At 61.4% G+C, this 22,841-nt stretch overlaps 2 protein-coding genes across 5 annotated transcripts; one reads left to right on the top strand and one right to left on the bottom strand.

Annotated features, from left to right (window-relative positions):
• Window positions 1-848: 848 nt before the first annotated feature.
• On the top strand, window positions 849-10,962 carry AEBP1 (AE binding protein 1). The gene is made up of 21 exons (XM_019731669.2): window positions 849-1,244; window positions 2,802-3,143; window positions 3,573-3,635; window positions 3,761-3,832; window positions 3,956-4,099; window positions 4,177-4,254; window positions 4,912-4,989; window positions 6,123-6,206; window positions 6,295-6,348; window positions 6,742-6,851; window positions 6,925-7,064; window positions 7,369-7,453; window positions 7,530-7,674; window positions 7,769-7,854; window positions 8,065-8,188; window positions 8,405-8,601; window positions 8,762-8,941; window positions 9,118-9,469; window positions 9,549-9,688; window positions 9,795-9,894; window positions 10,149-10,962. Exons 1-21 carry the CDS (start codon window positions 992-994, stop codon window positions 10,751-10,753), a joined length of 3,432 nt encoding a protein of 1,143 aa, XP_019587228.2. The 5' UTR covers window positions 849-991; the 3' UTR covers window positions 10,754-10,962.
• A 125-nt stretch (window positions 10,963-11,087) lies between these two features.
• On the bottom strand, window positions 11,088-18,367 carry POLD2 (DNA polymerase delta 2, accessory subunit). Of its 4 annotated transcripts, none has more exons than XM_019731671.2 (11): window positions 17,775-18,367; window positions 16,711-16,981; window positions 13,789-13,910; window positions 13,500-13,623; window positions 13,176-13,290; window positions 12,816-13,014; window positions 12,603-12,683; window positions 12,310-12,467; window positions 12,000-12,127; window positions 11,714-11,815; window positions 11,088-11,338 (listed from the first exon to the last, which is right to left on the bottom strand). In XM_019731671.2, exons 2-11 carry the CDS (start codon window positions 16,928-16,930, stop codon window positions 11,178-11,180), a joined length of 1,410 nt encoding a protein of 469 aa, XP_019587230.1. In that variant the 5' UTR covers window positions 16,931-16,981; window positions 17,775-18,367; the 3' UTR covers window positions 11,088-11,177. The 4 variants fall into 4 exon arrangements, with proteins under 4 accessions (XP_019587230.1, XP_074168234.1, XP_074168235.1 ...); XM_074312133.1 differs by having other exon boundaries at window positions 17,999-18,020; XM_074312134.1 differs by having other exon boundaries at window positions 12,440-12,467; window positions 12,603-12,696; window positions 17,775-17,909.
• Between the last annotated feature and the right edge of the window lie 4,474 nt (window positions 18,368-22,841).

The raw sequence follows: 22,841 nt of genomic DNA, 5'->3' as shown, positions 1-22,841 counted from the left end.
CCAGGCACCCTCCCTTGGTGGCAGGCAGTGCATGGGAGGGCAAGAGAGCCTTGAACTTGTGTGGAAATAGCTGTGTCAGTTCTGAGTCCCTCCACACCCCTGACAAACCATTTCTACAAACTACATGCACAATTTAATAAAACGAGTCTCCCCCCTCCTCTGTCTCTGCCTTGCATGCCAGGTCTGGGCAGGGGTGGGGAGCAGGGACCTTACCTGGGGGCTCCTGCCTCCAGAAGAGCAGTAGGCCTGCCCTGAGGCAGTTTGCACCTGCCCGTGTTAAAGTGTGGGTTGCCAAGTGCAGTGCCTCCCCTGGGAGGTAGCACAGGTGGGCTGGTCATGCACCTGGGAGGTAAGCTGGATGTCTGAGTGGCAGCTGGGCACAGTGCGTTGCACCAAGCGCAAGGCTCCAGAGACAGGGAAGGGTGGCTTGGCCAGGTGCCCTCACCACCCTTCTGGGGGCCTGAGTCCACGGTTTGGCTCTGCTACCAGGGTTCCCGGTCATCTCCAGCGGGCTCCCTGGCATCTTGCCTCCTGGTCCCGGCTAGCTTGAGGGCAGTGTTGCATACAGAGCCAGGCAGTGGGGTCAGCTCCCTGGCACCCACACTGTAAGGACCTCCCATCCACTGGCGCCCTCTGTCCCTCCAGGCCCTCCAGCCTAGGCGCGGGCCTCCAGCCCGGAACATCGCCAGCAACCCCCACTTCGGGAAGGGCCAAGTACATGGAGCCCGGGACTGCTCGGCCCCCCCGCAGCCCCTCCATCCATGCCCGGCTCCTCCTCCTACCCCGGGGGTTGGGGAGCCGGCTCCGGAAGCCCCGACGCCCCCGCCCCGGCCGCTGCCGGAGCTTAGGAGAGGGCGGTCCGCACCAGAGCGCGCCACGCGGGGCCGGAGCTCGGAGCTGCCGCCAGCGCCTAGGAACGCCCGACCACCCCGGCGTCCCCACCGACCCCTGAGCCCCTCCCTAAGCCCCTGCCCTCACGCGTGCTGCGGCCATGGCGGCGGTGCGCGGGGTGCCCCTGCTTGGCTGCCTCCTGGCGCTGCTGGCGCTGTGCCCCGGGGGGCGCCCGCAGACGGTGCTGACGGACGACGAGATCGAGGAGTTCCTCGAGGGCTTCCTTTCGGAACTGGAGTCGGAGCCCCGGGAGGACGATGTGGAGGACCTGCCGCCCCCTGAGCCCACCCTGCACGTCCGCAAAGCCCCAACCGAGGGCAAGCCAGGGGCACGCCCGGGGGTGGCCAGAGAGGGTAAGAGCGTGAGCAGGGGTGGCCAGGGTGTGATGGGGGGCCTCGGGGCGCCCTGCGCCAAAGGTGAGAATGGCGGTCCCGGCATGGTTTGGCAGCAGTCCAGGCTGCCGGGCGTGAGGAATGGCCCTGTAAGGCATGGGACAGCCCATATGTCTGGCGGACACTGTGCCAGGCCGCGCGGTCAGTGCTGGCTTGTAGCCCTTTGGGCATGGAAGCACATCCAGCAGGTCCGCTGCCCAATAGCTCCAGTCCTCCCAGCCAGCCCCTCATCCCCAGCCCCAGCCCCCTAGGGAGACTAGGCTTCAGCCAACTAGGGACTTTGCTGTCCCCTCCCCATGTCTGTGCTGTGAACGGCCTGCTGTCCTAATGGGGCCACTCAGCCTGTTTGGGGCACACACTGCCAGTGCTCAAGGCACTGCCAGACTTCCAGCCTCAGGCCTTCCCTGGAAGGGTCCACAGCACCCTCCTAGGGGACCACCCTGCCTGTCCACCTACTCCCAGAGCACTGAGGCAGAAGACCCCTCCCTCAAGGCTTCCAGGAGCTGGGGCAGTGGACAGTACTAGTTATTGTGAGAACTCAGTGAGCTGATGCATCAGGAAAGCATTTCATCCATCCTCTTACATAATCAGTTGTCGATAAATCTTACTGCTTATTGTGCCTTCAGGGGTGGCAAGGGTCTTATTGATCTCCCCCCTTACCCCCCCCACTTCCAGCCACCATCCCCCATTCCTGAGGTCAGCAGTCCCTGCCCCCACTGTAGATCTTTCCTGGTTCCTCCCCCACCCTGGGGGCGGGTACTGCGACCCAATGGGCCGCCCCCACTTCTTGCTTGCATTCCAAGCTTGCTGCTCTGGACTCTTGGAGGCTGCTGGGCAGCCCTTTCTCCTGGTGGTCTGCAGTTTGTCAATTTTCCTATTTCTGCCTCGCAGCCCCCACCCACCTTCAAATTCTCAGCAGTATTTGCTCAGTGACCTGCCCCTGCCTCCTCCCCCAGACTCTGAGCTGGGTGAGCAGCTGCTGTCCTCCCTGTGCCTCTGTTCTCCCTGGCCCCAGGGCCCTCTGTTGGTTATGGCTTCCAACAGGCCCAGAACCCTGACTTCTTGGGATGGCCCACCAGTGCCCTTTCCTCGGAAACTTTTCTTGCCCCTGCAGGGAGCTTTAGGGAGGCCTGGCTGTGCCCCCCCCCACCCCCCGCTGTGCCCTGTACTTTGTGTGGCATTTGGCAGGAATGACACTGCCTCCCCCTTGAGACTTGGGTGCCCCCCCATAGCTTAGTCACCTCTGCACCTTACAAGTCCAGCACAGATTGGCACTCCCTGACTGGCCGAGTGGACATGTGGGGAAGCGGGTATCGTGAGGGGCTCCTGTTGAGGTTTGGGCAGGTGGGAAGACAAGGGCCGGCTCCATGGGAACTGAGCCACCCAGGCCAAGATGTGGTGACAGCATAGACTCGATATAGAAAGCCTGGATTCCAGGCTGTAGGCCCCTGTGGCCGGGGGAGATGGGGCACAGAGTGGGCTCTCCATTGATCTGACCTAAATCTGCATCTTGGACAGCGCTCCGGGAAAAGGCCAAAGACAAAGGGAAGAAAGGCAAGAAGGACAAAAGCCCCAAGAAGGAGAAGCAGCCACTGGAGGCGTCCCCCACGCCACCCAAGAAGCCCAAGGAGAAGCCACCCAAGGCCACAAAGAGGCCCAAAGAGAAGCCACCCAAGGCCACCAAGAGGCCTAAGGAGAAGCCACCCAAGGCCACCAAGAGGCCCAAAGAGAAGCCACCCAAGGCCACCAAGAGGCCTCTGGCTGGAAAGAGGCCCCCCACCCCGACCCCCTCAGAAGCACCATGGTGGCCACTGCCACCGCCCCTCAGCCCCAGCCCCGGGGAGCTACTGCAGGAGGGAGGTGTGTGCCAGCTCTTCTAGGTGGGAGGGCTCTTATCTGCCTGCTGCGGGGAGTGAGGGGTGAGGGTGGGCACCTGGGCCCGTTTTCTGCAGATTCTCAGGGTCACCATGTTGTCATAACCACAGCAGTTCGGCCGGAGGTCCCTCAGGTCCACTGGGTGGGGGGTGCTTGGCAGCCTTGCTGGGGGGTTTCCTCTCCACTGTCCTGGGATCTGTCTTCTGGACCCAACCCAGAGCCGCCCCTCATGTGTTGCTGGGCTCCAAGCCTGCAGGTGCCTCCCAGAGAGCAGGGCCTGGGCTCCCCAGATAGTTGTGCTGAGGGCACAGCAGCCCAGGCCTCCAGGGAGTGAGCTGAGGCTTCAAGGGGTATCAGCTGGGCCCAGATGAGGGGGTGGCCCCCCATCTCCCTGCACTGGGATTTGTATCGCAGGTGGTGCCTTCCCAAGTACCTGGCAGGGTCCAGGAGGAGAGACCCATGTGGAACGCCAGTCTGGTGAGTGGGTGCCATCCAGCTGGCCGGGGGGACAACAACCACCGGCTTGTTGGGTTTCGCTGGCGGGCCTGGGTGGTGGCATCGGTGAGTGTCAGCCACGAGGCAGCCACAGTGTTTCCCCCCAGAGCCGGAGGACGGGAGCGAGCAGCCCACACTGGACTACAACGACCAGATCGAGAGGGAGGACTATGAGGATTGTGAGTAGGACCCCGGCGGGGCCCCACCTCCTGTCTGCGTCCGGACCCCCAGGCCCCACACTCCCAGCCCTGCTGCCTCCTAGGAGGGGCCTTGGCCCGCTCAGAGCCCGCCCTCCTTCTCAGTTGAGTACATCCGGCGCCAGAAGCAGCCCAGACCGCCCCCCAGCAGGAGGAGGCCCGAGAGGCCCTGGCCCGAGCACCCTGAGGAGAAGGCCGAGCCCCCGGGGCGGAGGCTTGAGGCTCCAGAGGAGAGAAAGGAGAGGACTGGTAGGATGGGGGCAGGGGGGAGTGTGGGACGCCAGGTGTGGGGGCTCTGGGCCCACACCTGCCTCCCACCTCCCCAGAGCTGCCTTTGAAGCCCATGCCACCCCCGCTGCCCCCCGACTACGGAGACGGCTCCGTGATCCCCGACTACGACAGCAGTGAGTGCCCACACCCCAGGGCCCGGGGCCGGGCCTGACCCCTTGTAACCCTATCGTGGTGGCAGTGGTCCCACCGCCCCGTGTGCCTCCAGCCTTGCCCTTCTCTGTGCTGTCCTCACTCATGTTGGGCCAGCCCTTGACCCTTTCCTGTTTCCTGATCTCGCCCTCTCTTCCGGCCTTTTCTTTCCGAGTCCCAGGGGCTCCTCTGGCTCCTGTGCCCCGGCCAGCCGCCCCTGGCCTGCTGGGAGGCCCCTGCCTTCCCCACTCTCCTCCCCTTCCAGGGCTGCAGGCCCGAACCGGTCCTTGCCTTTCTCTGCCCCGTCAACCACTCCAACCCTGGGCCCCAGCTCAGCCCGTAAGACGACCCCCACCCAGGACACTGGTGCCAGTTGTCACTCGAGGCATGTCCTTGCCATGTCCCACTCCCTGCTCAGCCTCTCCCACCTTTCCCCAGGCGAAGCCCTTCTGCTGGGCCAGGCTGCTGACTTCCCTGGGGTCTTCCAGGCAGTCCCCCCTTCTGGGAGGACCCACCCCTTCCTCTGGGCCTGTTTGTTCTTCAAGGCTGACCCGACACACCGCTTGTCTAGTGCCCCCTCCTGCCTGTGGGGCCCTGGGAGCAGCATGGGGTTCCCCTTAGCACTGCTCTCCCTCCCCTAGTGGACTATTACTTCCGGCCTCCCAGCCCTCGGAAGCCTGACACCGAGCCTGAGACTGACAAAGAGAAGGAGGAGCTGAGTGAGTGGAACCAAGCTGTGCCCACCCCACCTGCCCCCAGCTCAGCCTGCCCCCACCTGCCCCTGGAACCAAGCTGTGCCCACCCCACCTGCCCCCAGCTCAGCCTGCCCCCACCTGCCCCTGGAACCAAGCTGTGCCCACCCCACCTGCCCCCAGCTCAGCCTGACCCCACCTGCCCCTGGAACCAAGCTGTGCCCACCCCACCTGCCCCCAGCTCAGCCTGCCCCCACCTGCCCCTGGAACCAAGCTGTGCCCACCCCACCTGCCCCCAGCTCCGCCTGCCCCCACCTGCCCCTGGAACCCAGCTGTCCCCATCCCCCCTGCCCCAGCCCAGCCCGCCCCCACCTGCCCCTGGGGCCAAGCTGTGCCCACCCCACCTGCCCCACCTGCCCCTGGAACCAAGCTGTGCCCACCCCACCTGCCCCCAGCTCAGCCTGCCCCCCCCTGCCCCTGGAACCAAGCTGTGCCCACCCCACCTGCCCCAGCTCAGCCTGCCCCCACCTGCCCCTGGAACCAAGCTGTGCCCACCCCACCTGCCCCCAGCTCAGCCTGACCCCACCTGCCCCTGGAACCAAGCTGTGCCCACCCCACCTGCCCCCAGCTCAGCCTGCCCCCACCTGCCCCTGGAACCAAGCTGTGCCCACCCCACCTGCCCCAGCTCAGCCTGCCCCCACCTGCCCCTGGAACCAAGCTGTGCCCACCCCACCTGCCCCCAGCTCAGCCTGCCCCACCTGCCCCTGGAACCAAGCTGTGCCCACCCCACCTGCCCCCAGCTCAGCCTGCCCCCACCTGCCCCTGGAACCAAGCTGTGCCCACCCCACCTGCCCCAGCTCAGCCTGCCCCACCTGCCCCTGGAACCAAGCTGTGCCCACCCCACCTGCCCCCAGCTCAGCCTGACCCCACCTGCCCCTGGAACCAAGCTGTGCCCACCCCACCTGCCCCCAGCTCAGCCTGACCCCACCTGCCCCTGGAACCAAGCTGTGCCCACCCCACCTGCCCCCAGCTCAGCCTGCCCCCACCTGCCCCTGGAACCAAGCTGTGCCCACCCCACCTGCCCCAGCTCAGCCTGCCCCCACCTGCCCCTGGACGCCTGTGGCTAAGCTGACAGGCCCCTCCCACCGTCCACCCTGCAGAGAAGCCCAGAAAGGTGGCCAGTAGGACTAAGGAGGAGGAGACGGATGACAAATGGACGCTGGAAAAGGGCGAGGACCACAGAGGTGTGGGGCTGGGTCCCCGAGGCAGGAGCAGCTGCACTGCTGGCTGCTTCAGGGCCCTCGTCACCACTGCCCCCTTTGCTGCCCACAGGGCCCCGGAAGGGCGAGGAGGTAGAGGAGAAGTGGGCCCCAGCAGAAAGAGTCAGTGAGTGAGGGGTCAGGGAGTGTGGGGGCTGGGGGGGTGTGGGGCGAGGGTACTGGAGCAAGTGACCCACCCAGGGCCACACGTGGGTCCCGAATCTGGACTTCCTGATGGCGTTCCTGGCCTCCAGAACCATTTCCTGTTCTTAGGTTCTTGGAGTCCAGAAGGAAGGGGGCCTGGAGTGTCTCTGCCCTGGGTCTAACCCCAGGGGACAGAGCTCATGGCACAAGGCAGCTGTGCAGATGGCTGCCCCAGGGAGGGGAGCACAGGCTGGGTGTGGCTGCCCTGACTGGCACCCCGACATGAGGGGACTGGGTGCCAGGATCCTCGGTTCTCAGTTGGGTGGCAGGAGGGGTGGAGCCAGTGGGCCAGCAGCCTGGGGTGCCGTGTCCCCAGAGTGTCCCCCCATTGGGCTGGAGTCGCACCACATCGAAGACAACCAGATCCGGGCCTCCTCCATGCTGCGTCACGGCCTGGGAGCCCAGCGCGGCCGGCTCAACATGCAGGTGGGTGTCTGGAGGGGCCAGTCTCCCAGCCACACAGGGGCCCCTCCGCCCGCTCAGCCCCATCACCCCACAGGCTGGTGCCACCGAGGACGACTACTACGATGGGGCTTGGTGCGCCGAGGACGACACTCAGACCCAGTGGATCGAGGTGGACACCAGAAGGACCACCAGGTTCACGGGTGTCATCACTCAGGGCCGGGACTCCAGTGTCCAGTACGTTGTTTCACAGGCACTCGGCGGGGAGGGGAGCTCCATGCCCAGCTTTCAGTCCCAGCTGAGACACTGCCGGGGGCCCTCCAGGGCCCCAGCCCACTCCTCAGCCATGGCAATGACGAGATGAGCAGGCCACCCACCCAGGCCACACAGCAGGCATGCAAGCTGCTCCTGCTGCCAGGCCGAGCACCACGCACCCTGCTAGCTCTTAAGTTCTTGGGTCCAGGAGGACAGCTCGGCTGCCTGAGGACCTGGGACTTGGGCTGGCAGAGCAGTCCTGCCCTGACCACCGTCTGCTCCCCAGTGACGACTTTGTGACCTCCTTCTTCGTGGGCTTCAGCAATGACAGCCAGACGTGGGCGATGTACACCAACGGCTATGAGGAGATGGTGGGTAACAGCCCTCGGCACTGCTCCCACCGCCAGGCCAGGGTGGGGTGCTGCTCTGATGCCTGCTTCTCCACAGACCTTCCACGGGAACGTGGACAAGGACACGCCCGTGCTGAGCGAGCTCCCGGAGCCGGTGGTGGCCCGCTTCATCCGCATCTATCCCCTCACCTGGAATGGCAGCCTGTGCATGCGCCTGGAGGTGCTGGGGTGCCCCGTGTCCCGTGAGTGTGGGAGGCTAGCCCATACTTGAGGGGTGGCGGGGCAGGTCGGCAGCTGGCCAGCTCAGGACCCTGCCTGCCCCCCGCCCCACCACAGCTGTCCACAGTTACTATGCACGGAATGAGGTGGTCACCACCGACGACCTGGACTTCCGGCACCACAACTACAGGGACATGCGCCAGGTGGGGTCCCATCCTGGGCTTGGCACCAGGCTGGCAAGCACTTTCTCACACTCTATGAGCTCTGCTCCCATCCCAGACATGTGGGCCTCAGGAAGGAGGAACCCCCAGCCTCTCCATCCTGTACTAGTGCCTGAGAGGGGCTGGGGTCCCCTGTACCTGGGCTGCCTCTGAGCTGGGGGCAGCGTAACTGGTATCCTCTCCTGTGCCCAGCTGATGAAGGTGGTGAACGAGGAATGCCCCACTATCACCCGCACATACAGTCTGGGAAAGAGCTCACGCGGACTTAAGATCTACGCCATGGAGATCTCAGACAACCCCGGGGACCATGAGCTGGGTGAGGCCCCCCACAGCCCCCCACAGGTTAGAGGCAAAGGCCCTGGTGCTGCAGCTCACCCCCTCCTGCCTATCCTGGGAACCCTTCTGGGGTCCCAGTCTGCCTTGCTGGGCCCTCCAAGCTCCAGCTGCCCCCAGCTCTTGGAGTGAGGCCAGTTTGGATTCTTAGATCCGCAGTTTTGGGAGGCTGTGGTTGCTGAAGCTCCCACTCTTGCAGGGGAGCCCGAGTTCCGCTATACAGCCGGGATCCACGGGAACGAGGTCTTGGGCCGCGAGCTGCTGCTGCTGCTCATGCAGTACTTGTGCCGGGAGTACCGCGATGGGAACCCCCGTGTGCGCAGCCTGGTGCACGACACGCGCATTCACCTGGTGCCCTCGCTGAACCCCGATGGCTACGAGGTGGCAGCGCAGATGGTGGGTGTAGGGGAGAGGGTTTGGGCCCTGGCCTAGCAGGAGGCAGGCCCGAGTGCGGTGGCGAGGCAGGGTGTGGGGGCAGATGGGGCGGGGCTCGGGTGGGGCAGGTCTGAGGCGGGGCTGGATGGACCCCAAAGCTGACACACACCCCACTCCCCAGGGCTCAGAGTTTGGAAATTGGGCGCTGGGGCTGTGGACTGAGGAGGGCTTCGACATATATGAGGATTTCCCCGATCTCAACTCTGTGCTCTGGGGAGCGGAGGAGAGGAAATGGGTCCCTTACCGGGTCCCCAACAACAACCTGCCCATACCTGAACGCTACCTCTCCCCAGACGCCACGGTGAGGCTGCTGCCTGGCCTGCAGAGCCTGGGGAGCAGCTGGGGCCCAGGTGTCCTGGAGCTCTGGGCGCTGAGACTGCAGGGCTTTGGAGGGGCAGGGGCATGAAAACCCACATGGGGTCTGCATGGAGGGTGGTGGAGGCTGCAGCCCAGACCTCACGCAAGGGCCACCCGCAGGTGTCCACAGAGGTCCGGGCCATCATTGCCTGGATGGAGAAGAACCCGTTTGTGCTGGGGGCGAACCTTAACGGTGGTGAGCGGCTCGTATCCTATCCCTACGACATGGCACGCACGCCCAGTCAGGAGCAGCTGCTGGCTGCGGCCCTGGCAGCCGCCCGCGGGGAGGACGAGGACGAGGTATCTGAGGCTCAGGAGACCCCAGACCATGCCATCTTCCGCTGGCTGGCCATCTCCTTCGCCTCCACCCACCTCACCATGACCGAGCCCTATCGGGGAGGATGCCAAGCACAGGACCACACCGGCGGCATGGGCATCGTAAATGGGGCCAAGTGGAATCCCCGATCTGGGAGTGAGTTGCCTGGGGAGGGGCCCTGCTGGGGTGCTTGGTGCGGGGCGGGGGTGACTGTGGCTGTGTCTGCCCTACCTAGCCATCAATGACTTCAGTTACCTGCACACCAACTGCCTGGAGCTGTCCATCTACCTGGGTTGCGACAAGTTCCCTCACCAGAGCGAGCTGGCCCGAGAATGGGAGAACAATAAAGAAGCCCTGCTCACCTTCATGGAGCAGGTGGGGTGGGGCAGCACTGGGGGCACCTGTGCAGGGTCCTGGGGGACCCCCACCAAGAAGGGCAGGGGCATAACAGCATGTGGACATCGGCCCCTGCCTCCTGCAGGTTCACCGCGGTATCAAGGGGGTTGTCACGGATGAACAGGGCATCCCTATTGCCAATGCCACCATCTCCGTGAGTGGCATTAACCACGGTGTGAAAACAGGTACCTGTGTGCGCACCTACCCCACTTTCCCTGTTGGGGGCCCAAATATGTGTGGGCTTTGCAGGCAGGTCCAGGCCTGCCCCGGAGGTCCCACTCCCCTGGATGTCCCCAGAAGGTCTGCCCCAGGCAGACAGAGGGAGAGCTGGGTGGTACTGGGGACTCAGAGAGGACTGGGGGGCTGGGGGGATCTGAGAGAGGAGGCTGGGGCCAGGTGGGGGGTGTCTTGAGCAGCTGAAGCAGTCCTCCCTCTGCAGCCAATGGTGGTGATTACTGGCGCATCTTGAACCCGGGTGAATACCGTGTGACGGCCCAGGCGGAGGGCTACACGCCGAGCTCCAAGACCTGCAACGTGGATTATGACATCGGGGCCACCCAGTGCAATTTCATCCTGGCTCGCTCCAACTGGAAACGCATCCGGGAAATCTTGGCCATGAACAGGAACCGGCCCATACCCCACATCGACCCTTCGCGGCCCATGACCCCCCAGCAGCGGCGCCTGCAGCACCGCCGCCTGCAGTACCGGCTGCGCATGCGCGAACAGATGCGGCTCCGCCGCCTCAACGCCACTGCGGGCCCGACCACGCCCCCCACACCGCCCCCCACCCCCCCCACGCTGCTCCCAGCCCCCTCCCTGGCCCCCTCTGCGGACCCCATCTCCACCCTGGGGCCCTGGCGCTTTCTTCCTGAGACCACGGCTGACTGGGAGGAGTTTGAGACTGAGACCTACACAGAGGTGGTGACGGAGTTTGGGACCGAGCTGGGGCCGGAGGAGGAAGAGGAGGAGGAGGTGACAGTCGCTGGCCCCGAGTTCCCCTTCACCACTGTAGAGACCTATACGGTGAACTTTGGGGACTTCTGAGAACAGATCTGCCAGGGCCAGAGCAGAGCCCCCCCAGTGGTCATGTCACCTGGGTGTCACAAGTGTGACCAACACCTAAAAGCCTGGGTCTGCCACAGGCTCAGGGGAGAGGACGGTTGGCTGTAGGCTGGGTGGGGGCAGGCCAGGTGATTCTAGGGCAGACTCTCAACCACCTGCCCAGGCCACACCAATAAACCAAGCTTATGGCAGATGTGTCACTGACCGCTCCCCATCCCATCGGATTGGGGAGAGGGGAGGAGGGAGACTCACATTCCATGTGGGCTCCCTGCACAGGAGGGCCCGGCCCAGCACCAGTACACGTAACCAGTACCAGTAACCACTAACCGGTCAGGCTTTATTTACAAAGAACAGCTGACTTTGCAGGCACGCATGGTTGGGGCCTTAGGACAGGCTGCCGGGTGACTCAGGGGCCCAGACCCAGGCCCCCCAGGTCCTCATCCTCTGCCCCAAAGCCCGAGAAACTGATGGGCTGGCAGGCCAGGCTGCGCAGGTTCACGAGGCAGGCTGTGTGCGTGGCACTGAAGTCCGGAACGGCCACCAACAGCACTGTCTGGCCCTCAGGGCCTGCAGAGAAACCATGTGGGAACCCCCTTCAGGTTCTGGGCGAGACTTGTCTCAAAGGGAAGTCATCACAAGCAAACAGGAGTCCCCCGTCAGCACCAAGGAAGTGCTGCCCACAGAAGCTCCTTTGGACCAGAAATGGAAAGGGCCGAGGACCCCATAAATGTCCAAGGCTGAATCAGGCTGACCTGAGATGAGATGGGATAGCACCACACAGCACGGGCAGTTTCAGCCCTACTGGGCACACGTGGACCTGTGCCATCCACCCCACGGGGCCGGGCTCCAATGTAGGTTTTGTTCTCTGTGAGCCTTGTTCCCAGTGGAGAGCGAGTCCCTAGTGACAGCCCAGGCCCGGGGCTCCCAGAAGATGAAACTTACCTCGAATGATTTTGGAGCCAAAGCTGGGGGTGTTGCCACAAAAGTAGACATGCGGGCACTCCAGGAAGATGAACGGGTCCGTTTTGTAGAAAGGGTAGCAACCTAGAGAAGAGGGCCTTGTAGCTGAGGGCGGGGCTGACGGCTGGCCATGCACAGGTAAGCTTCCACAGGAGCTTCCAGAACTATGTGTCAAGGCCAGTGAGTGCAAACCCACACCAGGACCCCTCCGAGCAGCGGGCCTTCCCTGGTCTTAGGGCCCACCCCCTGTGGCTGAGTTCCGCGTTACCTAGAGTGTCAGGAGCTGTGGGGCTGATGTGACGGACTCGCAGGGTCCACTCCAGGATCTCCAAGTGATCCTCCATGCTGCTGTACCGGAAAATGTCACTGACGTTCTGGCCCGCTGTACCCAGGAACCTGCGAGGCAACGCTCAGCTGAGCCCACCCTGGGGGCTGGCCTGGAGCTCACCCGGCACTCATGGGGGTGTCCCAAGCCACCCTGGAGAAAGAGCCCAATTCAGGTGGGCCCTCTGTGGTCCTGGACCCAGCCCTTCCCTTCCGGTGTCAGAGGCACAAGGCCAGGGCTCCATGCTGGCTACCTGACTCCGTCGATGGTGGCCTGGTAGGGGTTGGTGACCAGCTGGAGCGTTGAGTAGGCGGTAGCCAGTGGGAACATGCAAGGGTGCAGGGGCTGCTGGGGGAGCGTGTAGTTGGTGGGGTCAAACTCGCCTGGCATCACGTCCACGGGCACCGAGACCTGGAGGACACAGGGCAGGGAGCTCGTAGGTTCCAGCACCCTCCTCGGGCAGCCCCACAGAGCCCACCCGTGTCCCTGCAGCCTTCTGGTGCCCAAAGGCAGCCCTGTCTCCAGCGTGCCCCTGCCGGCACTCACGCTCAGCTGCAGGAGGATCTCGTCCAGCATCTTGACAGCTTCCACACTGGCCGCCTGGGTTTTCTTGGTTAGGTACTTGGCCTAGGAGTGGAGGCTGTGAGGCCCCAAGCGTGGCTCAGCTCACAGGGACATCCCCGCTCAGCCCCACACACGGGGACAAACCAGCCCTCAAGCAGAGGGGAAGGAGGGCCTGTGCGGGCCGCGGGACCGTACCTTGTTGATGGAGTCTCTGCTCTGGGTACTATGGCTGAGGAGGTTCCCAGCAAGGATGACCCGGGAGACTTGGGCGGCGCTGCACTGCTCCCCCTCGTCTCCCAGCTGCCCCGTCACCACGTCCACCAGCAGCTGGGTGCCCAGCAGGCTCTCCCCACCGCCGCTACCCAGGCCCAGACCGGACACCAGCAGCACAAACCTACAAGAGAAGTTGGGGTCCTCCTGGGGGCCACAAAAGCAGGCAGACCCCCAAGGTGGGCCACAAGGAGCCACTTGTGGTGCTCCTTCACTGTCATAGGTGAGCAGGGAGATGGAGCCAGTGACTGCAATTCCCCTGCGACCCCAGCACCTGCTCCTCACCTGTCCAGGTCAAGGGGGGGTGCGGGCATCTGAGGAGCCAGCCCTGCGAAGCAGTGGTCCTCCACCAGGAACCTGCCGTCGTCCCCCGCAGAGCCCAGCACAGCCAGCACCGTCCCTGACGAACACAGTGTCACCCCAGCAGTGCAGCCCGGGGGCCACGTCCTTGCAGTCACCCAATGGCACAGCCCATTCAGGACCTGCTTCCTAGGGTCACTGCCTTCAGGTGGCTGCGGGAAGGGCTGACCCGACCTGGTCTCACCCACCGCTGCAGGAATTCACGTGAGCCAGTACCCGGGGTACAGGCCATGCCCTCCCACTGCCCACCTGTGACCAGCTTGGACACATCGATGCTGCCTTCCAGTTTGATACGCTGCAGTTCATCTTCCAAGACAAGCTCATCATCTGGGTGGATGTACTTGCTGCGAGGAGGCTGAGGGGCCAGGTTGTGCTGGAATGGACATTTGCACTGGTCTCAGGGCCAGAGCCCATGGCTCCTGCGCCACATCCGTGACATGGCCCTGCAGCCCGGCCCCCCATGGCTCCGAGGCAAGTTGCCCCATCGGTGTCCCCAGGGAAGTGTTCTGGGAAGCCCATGTGAGCAGGCCAGCCTCACCTCCTCGCTGACCTCACGCAGGATGGATGGCTGGAGCGACATGGACTTGAAGAGGGTCCCCACCACACAGCACTTCTCCCCAGGCTGCAGCTCACACAGCTTCTTTGTCTGGACTCCACTGCCTAGGCACAGCGGATATGAGCTCAGAGACCAGGTGGCCCTCCAGGCACCCCACAGAGCACCGAGCATAGCAGCCCAGGTGCCTGGCCTCTGTCCAGGGCGAGGGGGACAGACCATCACGTGCAAGGACCCCTGGACCTAAAGGGTCACTTGGCTCCCGGAGGACAGAGGGACTCGATGTGTCTGGGCCCTGGATGGGTCCTTGTAAGAGAGGCAGACCTGCCCCGTGACGACAGGGCAGAGACTGCCGTGAGGCGGCCACAAGCCCAGGAGGGCCAGGGCTGCCCCTAGAAGCTGGGAGAGACAGGCGGCCCCTCCCGTGAAGCCTTTGGAGGGAGCACAGCCCTGCCCATACCTGGATGTCAGATTTGTGGTCTCCAGAACTGGGAGAGAAACCAATTCCCATTGTTTGAAGCCGCCCAGTTTGTGGCTTTGTTGTTTGTTTCAGCAGCCACAGGAAACTATGTGGTATCACGGATACCTAAATTATAACTGGTTCTTAGAAAGAGGTATACCAGGTCCCAACATGGCTGTCCTAAAAATATTACAGGTTCCTTTAAGAGTTTGGAGTCTTCACCTGCCCCACAAATGCCTGATCCTCTGAAAACAGAGATGCCCCCAATTCAAACTTCATATCCCCACTTCTGTTCTCTTCCATGCAGTCTGAGTGTCTGGGACCCTGGGGATAGCACATGGGTGGCATCAGGCTTGGTCCTCAGGGGTCACTCGGGAGAGCGGAAGGAAGGCATGGAGGTTTCAGAACACTTTGTCCATACAGACCCCAAGCCTGGAGAAAACGCAGTCAGGAGATGACAGATAATGTGGACATGGGACCAGCCCCTTCCTTAGCTCAGCTGACTCCAGCATGAGCCTCTCCTGCCTGGAATAACCAAGAACATTTCACACCTCGGGGAGCGGAGGAGAGTAACTCAAAACAAGATAAGGAGAGTGCCGGCGTAGGATAGAAACACCAGATGCTAACAGAAACCAGATCTCCAAACCCCAATGTCTGCGCCCTCAGAGAGCCCCAGGCATCTGAGCCCTCACGAAGCCCCAACATCTGAGCTTTCTCGGGGCCTCAGACAGCTGGGCCTTCATGCATCCCCAGGCGGCAGAGCCGAGCATGGTGGGTGGAGCTCATCCAGCCCCGACACGCCAAAGTAGAACTAGCACCCCACCATGTAGCTGAGGAGACTGAGGCACAGACAGGCTAAGACACGCATCCAAGGTTGCACAGCTGGGACCCAACGCATGCTCCTGAGCACCAGGCAGAGCCATGCGTCCCTGTGCCCAAGGCAGGACATCCACGTGTCCGGGCGGTGTGCAGGCACCAGTGTGAACACGGAGGCCTGCACTCACCTTGCTGAGCCCATGGTCTCGAGGGACACAGACAGCAGCAGCAAACGAGGGATCAGCCGCTGTGACAAGTGCCACAAAAGGGGACTAAAGATATGGAGAAGGCCCTGGTGGTTGAGGTGGCCTCTTGAAGCATATTACATTTAAGTTGAGGTCCTGAGGGAACCTGGGGAAGGAGCATGCCAAGTGAAGGGAAAGCCAAGGGCGAGGAATGGCCTGGAGTGTTCAGGGAATATGGCAGTGGAGACTGGGCTCTGGAGAGACCTCCTATCAGACGGGGGTGCTCTGGGTGAAGCCAGCCCTGACTGCCAGGCGGTGAGGGTGAAATCTGCCCCACCTCGTCATCATGGCTGCTGTCTGAGTTCCTGACCCGTCTGTCAGCAGAGTGAAGTGGCTGTTTGCCATCTCTGCGACTTTCGTTAGCAGCAATAGTAATTGGAAGAAAAGTCTGGTACCAGACAGGGGTGCTGCTGTAAAGAATCTAAACAGCAGCAGTGACATTGGTCCTGAGGACAGTGTTCCCAGGGGGCTTTGAGGGAAATGGGGATAAGGCCACTGGGAGTCAGAGGGAGACCCTTATTATGTGTCAGAAGAAAGGTGAAAAACGCTTTTGCCAGCAGTAAAGAAAACAGAATGTCTTCAATGAACATGACCATGGAGCCAGCAGATCTGGGCCAACGATGATACAACCAGCACCACTCCAGCTGGCCGGGTGAGATGGGGTGGGCCCGAGTACCTGAAGCTTTGCAAGGGGTTCCAGTGTGCAACCTGGTGCTGGGGGCACTAAAAACAAGTGAGACATGGGCTCACCTACAAAATTTTAGTTCCGAAACATTAACAGATGAACTGAAAAATACATAGAAAGCCACTTGTATAAATGGGGCAATGTAGTGCCACCCAAAAGTTGAAAGCGGGGTCCTGCTTCACCAAGAATAACAGCTGCATGAGAGGTCACCAAGGGAGAAATGGGGAAAAAGGTTTGCATTAAACGAGGCAGCAGGCCGTGTACTGAGGCCAGACAGAAGAGCCCAAGGTGTAAGATGCTGACGCCCGATAAGCAGGGGAGAAGCACACACATCAGTGAAAACAGGCAGTTCCCTTGAGAGCAGGTGGGACCTGGCTCCGGGTCTGCCACAGCACGGCCAAATGCGCAGATAATCAGCACTGAAGACAAGGAAAAATATTTCCCTGTATCGCTGTTACTGCCAGAACTAAGCCCTACCCTGTCCCCACCACTGAACGGAACCTAACTTTAAACGCACAAGTTCCTTCATTTAACCCTCATAACTACCTGAAGCAGAGGCTGAGGCATAAAGAGGTTAATCTCCCCTGGTTACTGGGAAGTGGGATAAATCCAAGACAGGTTCCAGTTCTGCCAGGCGCTCACAGATTCCTATCCGGGTCCCCTCTGTGCTGGTGGGCGAGGCGCCTCCCGCGGGCACTCACCCCAGTGCTGCTGGGCCCGGCTCACCAGGAAGGGCCTCATGTGGATGAGGCGGGTGGCATAGATGTGGGCGTACTGCCGGCTGAAGCTGCGCTCCCCCAGCCTGAACGGCTGGGAGCAGTTGGCATAAGTCACCATGGGCACCCGGGCAAAGGTGGCGCTGTTGGCGGACGGTGGGGACAGCAGAGTGTGGGCTCTCTGGGCAGCCTGCTCAGAAAACATGTTGATCGATGGGTCTAGACCGCTGTGCCCGGGCTGAGGAGGACGTGGTCACTGTGAGAACACAAATGCATTCCTGCAACACCTGCCCCCCTGACGGCGGTGGCTTCCCTGCAGCACCCCCACTGCACCCACAGGGCCACAGGGAAAGGAGACAAAGAGCTGTGGCACCAGCAGACGAGGGTGGGGCTGCACCTGCAAACAGGCTGTGCTGGGTACCAGTGTCACACCCTGTAACCCACATGAAAGCCATTTCTCCCACCTGGAGCCCTCCAGACACACGTGAGGCCCTCACACCTCTCCTTCAAGTCTGCTCACATCTCACCTTCTCCAACTGCCACTTCTGCTTCTTCAATGTTTACGGTTTCTCAAGGCATCTACCTTCTAACAAACATACATTCTAAGTTTATTGTGTGCCTCCTCTGACTACACATAAGCTCCAGGAGAGAGGGATCCAGCAGCAGCCACGGCCCAGGGGGGCTTCCAGGGTCCCTGCCAGGACGGGCTCAGCCAGGTCACAAGCTGGGATCGCAGGTTTGCATGCGGTGGCTCACACAAGATGTGGCACCAAACCGACTTCCCTTTCCTTTTCCGTCATCTATTAGGTGGCCTGGACCCTATTTCTATCGTACAGCTCTGGGCTGGGGCGGAATCTCAATGAACTTTCCGCCCAAACTTGCGGAGTGGGGGGGGAGAAAGAGCCCCGCCGGTCCCTGGTCCGCGCTGTGGGGTAGGCTTGGGGGGGGGAACAGCAGACACCCCGCGAGACGACGCTCAGCCCGCGGCCCCGCGTGGACACCCACAACCCCAGGCCCACGCCGCCCGGGCGACGCTGCACCTCACTCACCTCGCTGCGCGCCGCGGCCCGCCCACCGCCACGAGCCGCATCCGCCAATCTGCGCGCCCCGCCCGCCCATCGCCGCATCCCTCCAATCGCCGTGCGCCCCGCCTTGTCCATCTCCACGGGGCTCGCCCTCCGCCGCGCGCCGCTTCCCGCCAATCCGCGCGCCCAGCCCCACCTATCGCCGCTCTCCTTGCCCCTAGACGCTGCGCCTGCGCGGAGCCACGCACCCGTTCCCTGAGCAACACGGGCGGGGCCAGCTCCGCGGGCTCGGTGTTCCTGTCTGGGCCTCACGTGGCTCTGACGGTGGCCTCTCCCTTCCGTGTCGTCCCCGGGCCTTCAGGGTAGTTGGCGCCCCTCGCTCTACCCCAGGACCCTGCTGGGCGCCGACTGCGGTGACCGCCCGTGGTGACAGCACGGTGGCAGGACTGAGAGCGAGGGCTACACGCCCCGGGGAGAGACTACTCCGCGGAAGGCCGGGGCGGGCCGGGCGCTGGGGTCCAGGACGGCCGACGAGGGTCGTGCTGCCCAGCCTCGCCCTGCACTGCCCGGTCTCGTCCTCACCGCCCCGCGCTCACCGCACTCCTTCCTGAGCGAGCGAGGGGCCCCTCCACGTGGAGCCTTCGCGCCACCCCCGCTCACTCATCGCGCTTGTTTCCCGAATCCCCGTCTCGTCTCCACCAGAAAGTGGCTAACAGTGGATGACACGTGGAATCCCTTGCTGTGGACCTGCCGCTGTCCTAAGTTCTTGCCGTAGTAATTCATCTAATCCTCAAATAACCCTTTGACGATGAGGAAACTGACGCAAAGAGAGGTCGCGCAGCTTGTGAGTGACAGCTGGACTCGCGTCACGACGCCTGAGAGTAACATACATGGGTGCAGGGCCTGCAGTGGCACAGACGCCCCAGGGCCGGTGTTACCCAACAGCACCCCCTGCCGGTCCGCTCCCGCCCCTGCCGTTAACGGGGCATTTGCCGTCCATGGGATGGTGTGCGAATTGTGCGCGTGTTGTCGCACTGACTCTTACGGAGCCCAGCGAGGCGGGTGTGGTTAGCGCCTCCATTGCACAGAATGATTCGTCACTACGCCGTCCCTGCCAGGAAGCCAGGAGCCAGAATCTGAGCGCGCCGGTCTGAGTCTCGTGAGCGAGGTGCTCAGACGTGGAGCTACGTGGCCTCCCCACTGCGTTCTGCTACTGGCAGGCTTGTGTCAGGCACACAGATGGGACAGCTGAGGGGTCGGGGACAGAGCCCTCCACAACAGCCATAGAGGGAATGATGGGGGCTGAGCGGGCAGGGACAGGGGAGTGGGTGCGCCTCCAACCGCACGGGCACTGCTGGGGGCTCACACGACACCTCCCGTAACCATTCTTGCTGTCAGCCAGGATGGAGAGTCTAAGTGTTGACTTTCCCAGCTTCCCTGGCAGCCATGGTGGTGATGAGGTCAGATCTGGCAGAAACGAGGAGTCTGGCAGGGCTGGGGGTTTGGCCTTCTGAGGAATATGCTTTTGCGATAAAAGGGAGGGACCCAGCCTGTGCCCTCCCACCTCCTCTGTTGTGAATACAGTATGTGGCAGTGTCCTGCAGCCCTGAAAAAATCCCAGAGATGCCCACCGGGGTACCACTTAACCACACCAAGCCCAGCAACTGCTTCTTACTTAAAGCAAAAAACGAACCTGTTTTCTCCATGTTGGGCTTTCTGAATGTGAAACCAAAGCGGCTCTAAAATGAAATGAGGATAACAGGGCAGAGGCCCCAGCAGGCTTAACAAGCGGTGCTGTTGGGATTGGGCCCTCCAAGTAAGTGCTAGGTTCTAGCGGAAGCAAGGGCTGGTGAGCATGCACCGCAGGGAGGGGCTCTGTGATGCTCACTGATGTGTTTTCATTGAAACAGATTTTCATTGTGGTAAAATCTATATAACATAAGATTCACCATTTTAATCATTTTGAAGTATGTGGTTTGCTGGCATTAAGCACATTCATCACCAACATCATCTCCAAATCTTTTTCATCTTCCCAACGGAATCTCTACCCATCAGACGCTCACTCCCCGCTCCCCCTCCCCGGCCCTTACCCATTAAACGTACCTTCTGTCCCTGAATTTGTCTCTTCTCAGAGCCTCATGTAAGTGGGATCATACAATCTTTGTCTTTTTGTATCTGGCTTAATTCACTTAATATCTCCGAGGTATCCCTGCGGTAGCATGTGAGAGAAATTTCATTCCTTTTGATGGATGAATAATATTCCACTGTGCCTGTGCACTGCAGTCCATCCATCCATCCATGGACACGGGCTGCGTCCGCCTCTTGGCGACTGTGAAGTGTCCTGCTGCTGTGAACACAGGTGTGCAAATAGCTGTCCCAGGCCCTGCTTTCAATCCTTTCGCATTTGTAGCCAGAAGAGGAAGCGCTGGGGGAAACAGTAATACTGTGTTAGCTTTTTGAGGAGCCGCGATGCTTCTCCCACGGCAGCTGCACCATCTTACGGGGTCCCCACCACCTGTGCACGTCGCTGGCACCTGCTGTTTGTCCCGGTGAGTGTGTGGTGGTCTCTCTCCAGGGTTTAGACTAGCGTTTCCCTGGTGATTCGTGACGCTGAGCACTTTCACATGGCTTGTTGGCTGTTTGTGTGACTTTGAAGAAATTTTCATGTAAGTGCTTTGCCCGTTTTTTCATCGGGTTGTGTTTTTGTTATTGAGTTTTAGGAGTTCTATATATATTCCAGATATTAATCCCCTATAAGAAATGTGATTTGCAAATACCTTCTTGCGTTCCATGGGTTGTCTTTAACTGCTTGTCATATCCAAGAACTCATTGCCAAATCCATTGTCATGAAGCTTTCCCCTATGGGTTCTGCTGCGAGTCTTGTACTTTTAGCTTTTTGATCTATTTTGAGTTCATTTTTGTATATGGTTTGAGGTAAGGGTCCAACTTGATGCTTTTGCATGTGGTTGTGTAGTGTTTCTTCTACAGGCCTAATGATAAACTTGTAAATTACTGTAAAATGAGGAAAACTTACCAGCACTGTCTTGACCGTTTATTGTACACCTGTGCTGTGATGTAGGAGAGCTGGATGTGGGAAGAGGCAAATAAGGTGGCCCTTGCCTTCCCCAGAGTCAGGAGTGTCACTTAGAAGACACGACAGGCCACAGCGGGGGATAGGCTGGTTAGAAGTGTCTGAGTCTCGTGGCGGGCAGGATGACGTCACATCACCAGTGGGAGGTGGGGGGCAGTCCAGGAGCCACAGTGGAGCAAGACGGTGAGGGTGGGGGAATGGGCCAGGGCTGGCGGATTTGCAGGTGGAGGCCTGTGCGGGGAGGTCCAGGAGGCAGGGTGAGGCCTCTGAAAGCTACTCTTTGATCTCAGGACACAGAGGGCATAGCCCTGAGATGGTGCCATTGTCATGGCTGTAGGATGGGGTGCTCTCGTGGGCGGGCCCAGCTGCAGTTCATTGGTGGATGAAGGGCAACAGCACCACTTGGTGTTGGCCAACTTAAACCAAAGATAGTTGATTAGTTGGGTTTCAGTGACTCACAGAACTGGTGGGAGGTCAGAGAACAATCACAGAAACCAGCTGGAGGTAACTTAGGCAAACATGGGTTTCATTAGATGGGTATAGCCCTTTGGGACCATGGATGGGGTGGACGGCCCCCATCCTGTTTGTCTCTGGTCTCAGGGCCCATGCCTCTGCTCCCCTGTACTCCCTGCTTCTCTCTCCCACAGACCTTCTGCCTCTGCTCTGCGTCCCTCTGGGAGCAGTGGCCACCCCAGTGCGTTCACCTGTGGCCCAAGGCAGGGGCCCAACCTCCCAAGGCTGCCACTGCTTGACCTTGTACGCGCTGTGGGAGGGGGGCTGCCACAAGGCGGGCTGTGAATAGTGCATGGCCACTGGGGTGGCTCTGACCAGGCAGTGCCAGGAAAGGGCCAGGGGACCAGGCCGGGGCTGGCTGTGGGCACTCGAGAAGGTCGACTTGGTGGGTGCTGGGGCAGCACTGGGGAGGGGCGGGGGAGAAGGAAGCAGAGAGTTAAGGAGGGGTCCTGGGAGAAGGACGGGGAGGTGCTGCTGACGGCATAGCAGGCGGGCAGGGCGATAAGGTTCTATTTTGGAGCGGTGTGGCTCTGCACAAGTCAGTGTCTGGTCCCTGTGGGGATGTGCCACAGATGGCAGGAGGGCCAGAGGGAGAGGCAGGGCTCAGAGGCTGTGCCAGGAAGGATGGAGGGGCGGCAGAGAGGGAGGGGAGCCAGCAGGGGCTCTCCTCCCTGGGGCTGCAGCCATCCCTCCTGCCCCTTTCCTCTGTGCCGGCTCCTAGGGGCTCTGCCACCTCAAGACGGACTGCAAGTCCTTTGGCTTTGCCACATTTTCAAGGCACTCCCCTTTCTGCTGGAAATTGTCAGATCACCAGACAGCACCTGAAGACTGGTGGGGGTACCATGTCAACCCCCAATCTGTCTGCACGTCCCTCCATCTGCACATTTAATCAGGAAAATGAAATCAAGTGCTGCAGTGGCTCTGCCTGTGTATGTGTCTGGTGATCCTCTGGTGGCCACTCAGGGCTGACCTCAGAAGTGGGGGGCTGGGAGGGCGCCCCAAGGGGTGTGACGCAAATGGGGCTCAGGAAAGCACTGAGTGCCACGTGCGACTTCAGTGAGTGGCAGTTGCTGCCAGCACCCAGCCCGGTCTCTCCTTCAGAGATGAGGAAACTGAGTCCCGGAGAAGGAGCGGGGGTCGTTGAAGGTCACTCACGTAAGCAGGGAGTGGAGCTGGAGCCCAGGACGGCTGACTCCCAGGCCTGCTCCGTGCCTCTCTCTGAAAAGACCACCCTAGCCCGGGGCCTCCCTCTGTATCTCCACGCCCCCAGCCTTTCCGACTCACAGTAAAGAAGGGGCGAGTGTGTTCAGACCTGCTATTCCCTAGTCTCCCCAGCTTAACGAGACACTCCTGCATTCTTGCTGAGTGAAGTCACAGCAAGATGCCAGCATTGCCATCCCACCAGAACTGAGGCACTGGACCTCTCAGCCTGTGTGGCAGAGGGTCTGCACTGGATGGTGGGCAGTGTGGGTGGTGGGGATGGTGAC

This window comes from Rhinolophus sinicus, linkage group LG09, assembly GCF_036562045.2.
Source record: "Rhinolophus sinicus isolate RSC01 linkage group LG09, ASM3656204v1, whole genome shotgun sequence".
NCBI classification, from domain to species: domain Eukaryota; kingdom Metazoa; phylum Chordata; class Mammalia; order Chiroptera; family Rhinolophidae; genus Rhinolophus; species Rhinolophus sinicus.
The sequence above is the reverse complement of the archived record's forward strand: the minus strand, read 5'-3'. Positions and strand labels throughout refer to the sequence as shown.